Source organism: Anomaloglossus baeobatrachus, chromosome 4, assembly GCF_048569485.1.
Source record: "Anomaloglossus baeobatrachus isolate aAnoBae1 chromosome 4, aAnoBae1.hap1, whole genome shotgun sequence".
In the NCBI taxonomy this organism is placed as follows: Eukaryota; Metazoa; Chordata; class Amphibia; order Anura; family Aromobatidae; genus Anomaloglossus; species Anomaloglossus baeobatrachus.
Window position 1 is genome coordinate 668,858,693 of NC_134356.1, and position 12,635 is coordinate 668,871,327.

Sequence of the window (12,635 nt, forward strand, 5' to 3'; positions counted from 1 at the left end):
TTATAGTAGTTATATTCTTGTACATAGGGGGCAGTATTATAGTAGTTATATTCTTGTACATAGGAGCAGTATTATAGTAGTTATATTCTTGTACATAGAGGGCAGTATTATAGTAGTTATATTCTTGTACATAGGGGCAGTATTATAGTAGTTATATTCTTGTACGTAGGGGCAGTATTATAGTAGTTATATTCTTGTACATAGGGGACAGTATTATAGTAGTTATATTCTTGTACATAGGAGCAGTATTATAGTAGTTATATTCTTGTACATAGGGGCAGTATTATAGTAGTTATATTCTTGTACATAGGGGCAGTATTATAGTAGTTATATTCTTGTATATAGGGGCAGTATTATAGTAGTTATATTCTTGTACATAAGGGCAGTATTATAGTAGTTTTATTCTTGTACATAGGAGCAGTATTATAGTAGTTATATTCTTGTACATAAGGGCAGTATTATAGTAGTTTTATTCTTGTACATAGGGACAGTATTATAGTAGTTATATTCTTGTACATAGGGGCAGTATTATAGTAGTTATATTCTTGTACATAGGGGCAGTATTATAGTAGTTATATTCTTGTATATAGGGGCAGTATTATAGTAGTTATATTCTTGTACATAAGGGCAGTATTATAGTAGTTTTATTCTTGTACATAGGGGCAGTATTATAGTAGTTATATTCTTATACATAGGGGGCAGTATTATAGTAGTTATATTCTTGTACATAGGAGCAGTATTATAGTAGTTATATTCTTGTACATAGGGGCAGTATTATAGTAGTTATATTCTTGTACATAGGAGCAGTATTATAGTAGTTATATTCTTGTACATAGGAGCAGTATTATAGTAGTTATATTCTTGTACATAGAGGCAGTATTATAGTAGTTACATTCTTGTACATAGGAGGCAGTATTATAGTAGTTATATTCTTGTACATAGGGGGCAGTATTATAGTAGTTATATTCTTGTACATAGGAGCAGTATTATAGTAGTTATATTCTTGTACATAGAGAGCAGTATTATAGTAGTTATATTCTTGTACATAGGGGCAGTATTATAGTAGTTATATTTTTGTACATAGGGGCAGTATTATAGTAGTTATATTCTTGTACATAGGGGCAGTATTATAGTAGTTATATTCTTGTACATAGGGGCAGTATTATAGTAGTTATATTCTTGTACATAGGGGCAGCATTATAGTAGTTATATTCTTGTACATAGGAGCAGTATTATAGTAGTTATATTCTTGTACATAGAAGGCAGTATTATAGTAGTTATATTCTTGTACATAGGGGCAGTATTATAGTAGTTATATTCTTGTACATAGGGGGCAGTATTATAGTAGTTATATTCTTGTACATAGGAGCAGTATTATAGTAGTTATATTCTTGTACATAGAGGCAGTATTATAGTAGTTATATTCTTGTACATAGGAGCAGTATTATAGTAGTTATATTCTTGTACATAGGGGCAGTATTATAGTAGTTATATTCTTGTACATAGTGGCAGTATTATAGTAGTTATATTCTTGTACATAGGGGCAGTATTATAGTAGTTATATTCTTGTACATAGGGGCAGTATTATAGTAGTTATATTCTTGTACATAGGGGCAGTATTATAGTAGTTATATTCTTGTACATAAAGGCAGTATTATAGTAGTTATATTCTTGTACATAGAGAGCAGTATTATAGTAGTTATATTCTTGTACATAGGGGCAGTATTATAGTAGTTATATTTTTGTACATAGGGGCAGTATTATAGTAGTTATATTCTTGTACATAGGGGCAGTATTATAGTAGTTATATTCTTGTACATAGGGGCAGTATTATAGTAGTTATATTCTTGTACATAGGGGCAGCATTATAGTAGTTATATTCTTGTACATAGGAGCAGTATTATAGTAGTTATATTCTTGTACATAGAAGGCAGTATTATAGTAGTTATATTCTTGTACATAGGGGCAGTATTATAGTAGTTATATTCTTGTACATAGGGGGCAGTATTATAGTAGTTATATTCTTGTACATAGGAGCAGTATTATAGTAGTTATATTCTTGTACATAGAGGCAGTATTATAGTAGTTATATTCTTGTACATAGGAGCAGTATTATAGTAGTTATATTCTTGTACATAGGGGCAGTATTATAGTAGTTATATTCTTGTACATAGTGGCAGTATTATAGTAGTTATATTCTTGTACATAGGGGCAGTATTATAGTAGTTATATTCTTGTACATAGGGGCAGTATTATAGTAGTTATATTCTTGTATATAGGGGCAGTATTATAGTAGTTATATTCTTGTACATAAGGGCAGTATTATAGTAGTTTTATTCTTGTACATAGGGGCAGTATTATAGTAGTTATATTCTTATACATAGGGGGCAGTATTATAGTAGTTATATTCTTGTACATAGGAGCAGTATTATAGTAGTTATATTCTTGTACATAGGGGCAGTATTATAGTAGTTATATTCTTGTACATAGGAGCAGTATTATAGTAGTTATATTCTTGTACATAGGAGCAGTATTATAGTAGTTATATTCTTGTACATAGGGGCAGTATTATAGTAGTTATATTCTTGTACATAGTGGCAGTATTATAGTAGTTATATTCTTGTACATAGGGGCAGTATTATAGTAGTTATATTCTTGTACATAGGGGCAGTATTATAGTAGTTATATTCTTGTACATAGGGGCAGTATTATAGTAGTTATATTCTTGTACATAAAGGCAGTATTATAGTAGTTATATTCTTGTACATAGAGAGCAGTATTATAGTAGTTATATTCTTGTACATAGGGGCAGTATTATAGTAGTTATATTTTTGTACATAGGGGCAGTATTATAGTAGTTATATTCTTGTACATAGGGGCAGTATTATAGTAGTTATATTCTTGTACATAGGGGCAGTATTATAGTAGTTATATTCTTGTACATAGGGGCAGCATTATAGTAGTTATATTCTTGTACATAGGAGCAGTATTATAGTAGTTATATTCTTGTACATAGAAGGCAGTATTATAGTAGTTATATTCTTGTACATAGGGGCAGTATTATAGTAGTTATATTCTTGTACATAGGGGGCAGTATTATAGTAGTTATATTCTTGTACATAGGAGCAGTATTATAGTAGTTATATTCTTGTACATAGAGGCAGTATTATAGTAGTTATATTCTTGTACATAGGAGCAGTATTATAGTAGTTATATTCTTGTACATAGGGGCAGTATTATAGTAGTTATATTCTTGTACATAGTGGCAGTATTATAGTAGTTATATTCTTGTACATAGGGGCAGTATTATAGTAGTTATATTCTTGTACATAGGGGCAGTATTATAGTAGTTATATTCTTGTACATAGGGGCAGTATTATAGTAGTTATATTCTTGTACATAAAGGCAGTATTATAGTAGTTATATTCTTGTACATAGGAGCAGTATTATAGTAGTTATATTCTTGTACATAGGGGCAGTATTATAGTAGTTATATTCTTGTACATAGGGGCAGTATTATAGTAGTTATATTCTTGTACATAGGAGCAGTATTATAGTAGTTATATTCTTGTACATAGGGGCAGTATTATAGTAGTTATATTCTTGTACATAGGAGGCAGTATTATAGTAGTTATATTCTTGTACATAGGAGCAGTATTATAGTAGTTATATTCTTGTACATAGGGGCAGTATTATAGTAGTTATATTCTTGTACATAGAGGCAGTATTATAGTAGTTATATTCTTGTACATAGGAGCAGTATTATAGTAGTTATATTCTTGTACATAGGGGCAGTATTATAGTAGTTATATTCTTGTACATAGGGGCAGTATTATAGTAGTTATATTCTTGTACATAGGAGCAGTATTATAGTAGTTATATTCTTGTACATAGAGGCAGTATTATATTAGTTATATTCTTGTACATAGGAGCAGTATTATAGTAGTTATATTCTTGTACATAGCAGCAGTATTATAGTAGTTATATTCTTGTACATAGGGGCAGTATTATAGTAGTTATATTCTTGTACATAGGGGCAGTATTATAGTAGTTATATTCTTGTACATAGGGGCAGTATTATAGTAGTTATATTCTTGTACATAGGGGCAGTATTATAGTAGTTATATTCTTGTGCATAGGCTGCAGTATAGAATATGTCCAGAAGCCATTTTTTGTAGTGTAATGATTGTAATTCTTACTTTTTCATTTAGATGAGAACAAAAGCTGTGAATATTCCCGATCACAGACAGACGTCTGCCACGCTTACATTGACGGCCTATAGATCACAGCAGGGGTCACAGAACTACCTGCATATTAGTGTCCCGTCATCCAAAGTTGTTCCTGGAGACATTCTGCAGATACAATTTGCGGTGAAGACCAAGAATGTTGAAACCCAAAGAAGTTTCACACACATCACCTATATGGTAACACACAGTATGAGTGTATGGAATAGCCGTGCGTTTGGTCATGCCATTGTTTTATCACATTACTATTCTGATCTCTCCTCAGATCTTGACTAAGGGTCAGGTTGTAAAAGTCGACCGACAAGCGCGAGATCCAGAGCAGACCCTTACCGTGATGTCTTTGTTCATCTCTGAAAAGTACATGCCCTCCTTCCGCATTGTAGCTTATTATACCATTCCTGGGAATGAGATCGTGTCAGATTCGGTGTGGGTGAACACGGTCACCTCCTGCATGCAGAAGGTGAGGGGCAACGCGATGGGACGTCTTCTTATGGTTTATGGTCGGTTTGAAATGTTGGTCAAAAGGACATCCCGTTTTGAGGGCCTAATGATCCTTAAAGGCTTGTTGTCTTCATCCATTTCATTTCTGGTCATCCTTGTTCACCTTGAATTGTAAGTCTTCAAAACACAGTTGGCTCGGTTTTCCCAGGCTATAGTATAGTAATACTTTTCCCGTTATTTGCTTTTGAAGTAGAGGACCAGCTTGGCCATCTATCCACTTACTTATTCTTTTTGCCATCTATCGTGTTCTCAAAGTCTCTACTAACTACTATGAGGCAAGAATGCTTTGTATAGCTCTGTTGTGTGAGGATCTGGTTTTGGTAGGCACCATAATTGGTAAGACATTGATTTCTGGGTGACCACTGGGAACTTAAATTAGCACAGGTGATCCATTGATAAGACAAGACATACAGGGACAAGGGCAAGACATACAGGGACAAAATGGGAGAAAATACAAAACAGGACACGACAAAACATGGAGAAGTGACAAGATGGGACAAGACAAGATGGAAGAAGGGACAAGACGGGTGAAGACAACATGGGTGTTGAGACAAGAGAAGACAAGCTGGGATATAGGACAAGACATAACATGGAGATGGGACAAGACATGAAATGGGGAAGGGACAAGATGGGACAAGACAAGATGGAAGATAAAACAAGACATGAAATGGAGAAGGGACAAGATCTGCCAGGACAAAAATGGGAGAAGGGACAACACAGGAGAAGATACGACAAGACAAATGAAGGGAAAAGGCAATATTGCAGACAGGACAAGATATGACATGGAGAAGAGACAAGACAAGGTGGGAGAAGGGACAAGATGGGGAAAAAGGACAAAACAGGACACAACAAAACATGGAGAAGTGACAATATGGGACAAGACAAGAATGGACAAGACTGGAGAATACAAGATGGGAGATTGGTCAAGACACGAGAAGAAAAGATATGAGATGGGACAAGATGGGATATAGGAACAGACATAACATGGAGATGGGACAAGACATGAAATGGAGACAGGAGAAAACAGGAAATGACAAGATGGGAAAAATGACAAGGCATGAAATGGAGAAGGGACAAGATGGGATAATGGACAAAAGAGAAGACCGGACAAGACAAATGAAGGGATAAGGCAAAATTGCAGACAGGACAAGACATGACATGGAGAAGGGACAAGACATGACAATACAAGATGGGAGAAGATGGAAGAAGACAAAAGGGAGATGGTAAAAGACGGGAAGACAAGATGAGAGATGGGACAAGACAGAGAAGACAAGATGAGAGATGGGACAAAACAGGAGAAGACCAGATGGGATATAGGACAAGATAAAACAGAGAAGGGGCATGAAAAAGTAAAAAGGACAAGACAAGAGACAAGATGGGCGATAAGACAAGATCGCAGACAAGATAAAACAAGATGGGACAAGACAGGAGAAGACACGAAGGGAGAAGGGACGAGAAAGGAGAAGACAAGATGAGACAAGATGTGAGATGGGACAAGACCAGATGGGAGAAGGGAAAAGACAGGAGAAAACAAGATGGGACAAGATTGGAGATGGAACAAAAGAAGATGGGAGAAGCGACAAGACAAGACAAGACAAGTTGGAAGATGGGACAAGACAAGATGGGACAAGATAAGCAAGATGAAAACAGGATGGGAGGAGAAACAAGATAAGATGGGAGAAGGGACTAGATGAGACAGTAAAAGATGAGGGAAGAGATAAGATGGGAGAAGAGGAAAGAAAAGATGGGAGAAGGGACAAGACAGAAGACAAGATGTGAGAATGAAGAAGGAACATGACATCCAGTTTGAAATTTGGACATCTAAAAATCAAGCTGGATTATTATGGTTCCAGAATGTGCAATTCAGGACAGAACAGACTTCATATTGTTTTAGTCTTAAAGGGAATCTGTCACAAGGTTTTTGCTGCCTAATCTGAGAGCAGCATAATGTAAGGGCAGAGACCCTGATTTCAACGATATGTCACTTACTGGGATGCTTAATATAGTTTTAATAAAATCACAGTTTAATCAGCAGTAGATTATCATTAGTGGACTACTTGGCATGCTGCAGCTCTGTGTAACTGCTAGATCTGCAGCAGAGAAAACATTGATTTTATCAAAATGAGAGCAAACCACTCAGTAAGTGACATATGGCTGGAATCAGGGTCTCTGTCTCTACATTATGCTGCTACCAGATGGGGGAGCAAAAACCCTTTTATGACTCTTGGTTCTTCTGTAGAGGAGAGTCCTGTATATGTTCTCCATCCAACCTAACACAACCCACCTTGGACTGTCTCCTTTCTCCAAGGGCACCATAGCAATGGCACGGTTTGCCTGTAGACTTCGCCCTTAGAGATGGGTAGATTTTGGTACTCAATGTCTTCTTGGATAATGTGGATTTTGATCTTGTCTTTTCCATGAAAGGTTTCTCTGGTTCTTTCTTGCAGCTTGAGTTTTCTCCGGACCCGAGCAGACCAGTCTTAGACCCTCAACCTGGGACATTTGTGCCAATGAAGATAACAGGTGAACCCGGTGCCAGTGTCGGGCTGGTGGCTGTGGACAAAGCTGTGTTTGTTCTGAATAAGAAGAATAGGATGACTCAGGACAAGGTCAGAACACACATTTAGTAATTGGGCATTCAAAAATGTGCATATTAGGGGAAATTGTTTACCATTGTCCATGGATAATGTCATGGCTGCCATATTGGTTGCCACAAAGAATCAGGGTGAAAATTTTTACTTAGAGAAGATGTAATCCTTTATTTTATGTTTCTTGGAAGGTTTGGGAAGAGGTGGAGAAAAGTGACCTTGGATGTACCCCAGGTGGCGGTTTAAACAATGCAGGGGTGTTTACAGATGCCGGTCTCTCAGTGGAATCCAATATGGGTCTTTCAAGCGCAACACGATTAGGTGAGGCTTGATAGTGATGTCTATTGCCGGGACGGCACAGGATACTCCATGTATAACACAACATATCAGATTTTCTGTCACCCATCTCTCCCACTGGCACAGTACTTAGCCATGATATCAGAGTTGAGTATCACACCAAAATGATACCAGGGGACAAAACCTGACAGCAACCAAAATGATCCTCTACCCTTTACTTCAATAAAATCAGATTTTGGTAATGTTGTGTTGTAAACCCATGCAGGATAAATTGGTGAAACACTGAAAATACTGTAACTGACCAGCCGGTTCCTGTACAGTCTAGAGATTCGGGCCTAGTAGTCTTTAGTGGTTCCTGCGTGGACTAAAATGGTCCTAACTAGAGTTGAGCGAACTGCTAATAATCTGGGTCGGCGGATTCGTTGCGGGTTGCCAAAGAAGTCTGGAGCCGATCCGGAATCCGGACCATGTAGGTCAATGGGGAGTGGCTCCGGGACGAGAGAGAGAGAGAGAGAGGAGAGAGAGAAAGGAGAGAGAGGAGAGAGAAAGAGGAGAGAGAGAGGAGAGAGAGAAGGGAGAGAGAGAGAGAGAAAAAAAGAGAGAGAGAAAGGAGAGAGAGAGGAGAGAGAGAAAGGAGAGAGAAAGAGGAGAGAGAGAGAGGAGAGAGAGGAGAGAGAGAAGAGAGAGAGAGAGAAAAAAAGAGAGAGAGAAAAAAAGAGAGAGAGAAAAAAAAAACTTGACGAATGCGGATCGTGCAGCCGGATTCCCGGGTCCAGGTCGGACCCGGATCGGATGCTGAAACCACGCGGATCTGGACTTTTACACTAGTCCGAACTAGAGATGAATGAACCCGAGGTTCAGATTCGGAATTCAGGTGCTTTACGTAAGCAAACCACATCGCTGTGCTCGGGTACACTCGGTGTTCAGGTCAGTGCGAGCCACTTGCAGTGTTTGAAAGGCACTCACTGGGGGTAACAACAGTGTGATCAGATGTGTGCATCCAAAAATAAAAAAAAGAGAAATCTTGCCCTTTCCCCCCAAAAGTGATCTTGCTGCTTGCATATTGGTGGAGAGCGACTTCCATTGGGGTTCAGGTCAAATCCAGGTCCCAACCCAAACTGTATCTAAAGTCCGGCTGAGCCCACTGAACTTCCACGGGTTCACTCATCTCTCGCCCTAACCACAGCCCAAACGATGGCAACTTGGACCTAGACTGCCTGAACGGCCATCGAGTGCTTCACATTCCTCCTATGGAACCGGAAGGCAAATCAAGAAGTATTTAAATAAAAAGAGTTCCCAGAAGAGAGGAACAACAAACCACAAAATTCAAAAGAAAGAATAAGGTTCCACTGGTTCACTCATCTCTAACCCTAACCTCAGACCCAACAGTGGCAACGCGAACCTAGACTACCTGAGCAGCCATCGAGTGCTTGACATTCCTCCCAAGGAACCGAAAGGGAAGAGCAAGTAGTACTGAAATAAAAGATGTCCCAGAAGAGAGTAACAACAAACCACAAAATACAAAAGAAAGGATAAGGTAAATACTGCAAGAGAGTATGCCGTCTACTTCCTACTAAGCAACAGAAGATGGGTGCAGGGTAAAAGGCATAAACAGCAGAGAGATAAACCCTTAGCTGGTCTTTTGATGACTGGCATAAAACAAAGGCAGTATGGATTGACTTCCAAATGAAATTTTCACCAGCAGGAGGAATATTTATAGCCACACCCGAAAGGTGACTGGACAGAAAAGTAAGTCAAAACACCTGTCATCCTAAAAGACCAAAGCAAGAATAACAATTAATAAACACCCAGAAAAAAGATGTAGCCACTGTGGCTCAGTTGACAGATAAGTTGACCATAAAGCGCATAACAATCCTCACCATTCTACAAGGGGCCACCGGATCCTTTGCTGACAGAATTCTCTCACAAGTTGATCCATATGCAAATCCTGCACATCAACCCAGAAATTATCCTCTGGACCAAAGCCTTTCCATGTAATGATACTGTAGTTGACGTCTGACACATCTGAAATCCAAAGCTCGTTCCACCTTGTACTCCTTCAAGTCTACCTCAATAATGTCACAAGGACCCAGTGTGCCCTCAAACCTTTTAAGATGAGAGCAATGGAAAGAATTAGTCATCCACCATGGCACCGGGAGTTGTAGCTTGACCGACACAAGATTAACTATTTTAATTACCTTAAGGTGGCTTTACACACTGCAACATCGCAAACGACATCGCTGTAACGTCACCGGTTTTGTGACGTTACAGCGACCTCCCCAGCGACATTGCAGTGTGTGAAACACATCAGCGACCTGGCCCCTGCTGTGAGGTTGCTGATCGCTACAAATTGTTCAGGACCATTCCTAGGTCCTTTGTTTCCCGCTGTGCAGCATGATCGCTAGAAAGTCTCAGTGTGTAAAGGGGACTTAAATGTGCAGGCAGCAGGAGCCGGCTTCTGCGGAGGCTGGTAACCACGGTAAACATCGGGTAACCAAGAAGCCCTGTCCTTGGTTACCCGATATTTACCTTTGTTACCAGCCTCCGCCGCTCTCACTGTCAGTGCCGGCTCCTGCTCCTTGCACGTGTAGCAGAGTACACATCGGCTAATTAACCCCATGTGTGCTGTAACTAGGAGAGCAGGGAGTCAGCGCTAAGCGGTGTGCGCTGCTCCCTGCTCTGTGCACATGTAGCTACAGCACACATCGGGTAATTAACCCGATGTGTACTGTAGCTAGGAGAGCAGGGAGCCAGCGCTAAGCATTATGTGCGGCTCCCTGCTCTCTGCACGTGTAGCTACAGCACACATCGGGTAATTAACCCGATGTGTGCTGTAGCTAGGAGAGCAGGGAGCCAGCGCTAAGCAGTGTGCGCTGCTCCCTGCTCTCTGCACGTGTAGCTGCGTGCGCTGGTAACCAAGGTAAATATCGGGTTGGTTACCCAATATTTACCTTAGTTACCAAGCGCAGCATCGCTTCAGTGCGTCGCTGCTGGCTGGGGGGCTGGTCACTGGTTGCTGGTGACAGCTCACCAGCAACCCGTGTAGCGATGCTCCAGCGATCCCTGCCAGGTCAGGTTGCTGGTGGGATCGCTGCAGCGTCTGACTGTGTGACCTCTCACTAGCAACCTCCTAGCAACTTACCAGCGATCCCTATCAGGTTGTATCGTTGTTGGGATCGCTGGTAAGTTGTTTAGTGTAAAGGGGCCTTTATACGAACCAAAAAATGTAGGACCAAATTTCATTGATGGAACCTCTTGAGGAACACCAAACAAAATCTCCTACCTTAAAGACAGGGGCACTCCTACATCTGCAGGTCACAGTTCTCTTAATCCAATCACTAGATATCAAAAGTTCATTTACAACTTCCCTCCAGACCTTAATCAAACAAGAAGAAAGTGTTTCCTCCTCTGGGTCAGAAGGCTTCAAACCCTAGAAATTTCCAAATAATGGATAACCTGCACAATAGAAAAAGGCAAGGTAGCAGTAGAGATGAGGTTATTGAGAGCGAATTCAGCCAGAGGAAGAAAATCCACCCAGTCCTCTAGATTAGATGAAACAAAATATCTTCAATATTCTAAATCTTGGTTCACTATCTCCGTCTGACCATTAGTCTCAGGTTGAAAACTTGAAGAGAAGCAAAGTTTAATTCCTAACCTTGTCCAAAAGCTAACCATGACCTGAACCCCTCTATCAGAAATGATATTTTTAGGAACCCCATGTAACTTAACAGGAAAAATAAACATTGTAGCTAAACTCTTAGCCGTATGCAATTTTGGTAGAAGAACCAAATGAACAATCTTGCTGAATCAGTCCACCACCACCACCCATACTACTGTACTACTACCAGAATTAGGTACATCCGTGAGGAAATCCATTGACAAATAAGTTCAAGGTTGAGACGGAATCTTGTTAGGCAAAAGAAACCCTCTCGGGGCCTGACGAGAGGCTTTAGACCTGGCACAAACTTTGCACCTACGAACATCCTCATCAACATCCTTTTGAGCACTCTACCACGAAAAGGACCTGGAAAGAGTTCTCCAGGTAGCAGTTGAACCAGGATGTCGAGCCAACACAGAGTTATACACTCTGTTAAAAAGGTCAGTACGAAGCGAGGACGGCACAAACAGGTTGCCAGGTAGTAAGCCCTTTGGTACATCAACCTGAGCTTCCAAAATGTGCTGTCTGGAATCAATCCTCAAGCACCCCTTACCACCCCTTCACTAAGAATTTTGACTGGCTTTTTGTCCCTTAACTCCAGAACAAAACTGTGTGACAAAGCATCAGCTTTAATATTTTTGGTACCAGGGAGATACAGTATGTCACAGCAGGATCAAACGAAGCAAAAAATAGGGCCCACTGGGCCTGTCTAGTATTCATACATTCAGCAGCATCAACATACAATAAATTTTTGTGATCAGTAAAGACAGTGACTTTATGCCTAGCGCCCTCCAACCAATGCCATCATTCCTCGGAAGCTCTCTTAACAGCCAAAAGTTCCCGATCGCCTTTATAATAGTTCTGAGAATTTCTGAGAAAAAAAACTGCAAGGATAGAGGTAACCGTCCTTATTCTGAGAACGGCACTCATCCCCACAGAAGAGGCGCCTACCTCAGCCACAACGGGCAAATCAACATTGGGTAGACTGAGAACAGGGGCCTTGTTTCGAGAGCCACAAAGGCATCAACAGCCTCAGTTGACCAAGAGGAAAATTCAGTCCCCTTCTGGTCATATCAGTAAGAAGTTTGACTATAACTGAGAAGACCTTAATGAACTTGCAATAATAATTAACGAAACCTAAAAAGCTCTGCAAAGCTTTAAGATTAGTAGGTTATACCCAATCAAAAATGGCTTGTGCCTCAACAGGATCCATCTGAAAACCTTTACCAGAAACCAAATGACCCAAAAAGTGAATCTGTGGAACCTCATATTAACACTTCTCTAGTTTGGCAGGTAAATGCTTGTCACGAAGAACTTGAAGTGTGTGTTGCACATGCTCCTGATGCT

General features: G+C 39.9%; 1 protein-coding gene across 1 annotated transcript in view; it reads left to right on the forward strand.

The window, feature by feature from the left end:
• LOC142304356 (complement C3-like) overlaps positions 1–12,635 on the forward strand; it is a 122,260-nt gene that overhangs the window by 42,334 nt on the left and 67,291 nt on the right. The window contains exons 12-15 of the mRNA XM_075346660.1: positions 4,212–4,424; positions 4,510–4,704; positions 7,193–7,354; positions 7,525–7,654. Of these exons, the coding sequence (XP_075202775.1) occupies positions 4,212–4,424; positions 4,510–4,704; positions 7,193–7,354; positions 7,525–7,654 (700 nt within the window). The remainder of the gene's footprint in view (positions 1–4,211; positions 4,425–4,509; positions 4,705–7,192; positions 7,355–7,524; positions 7,655–12,635) is intronic.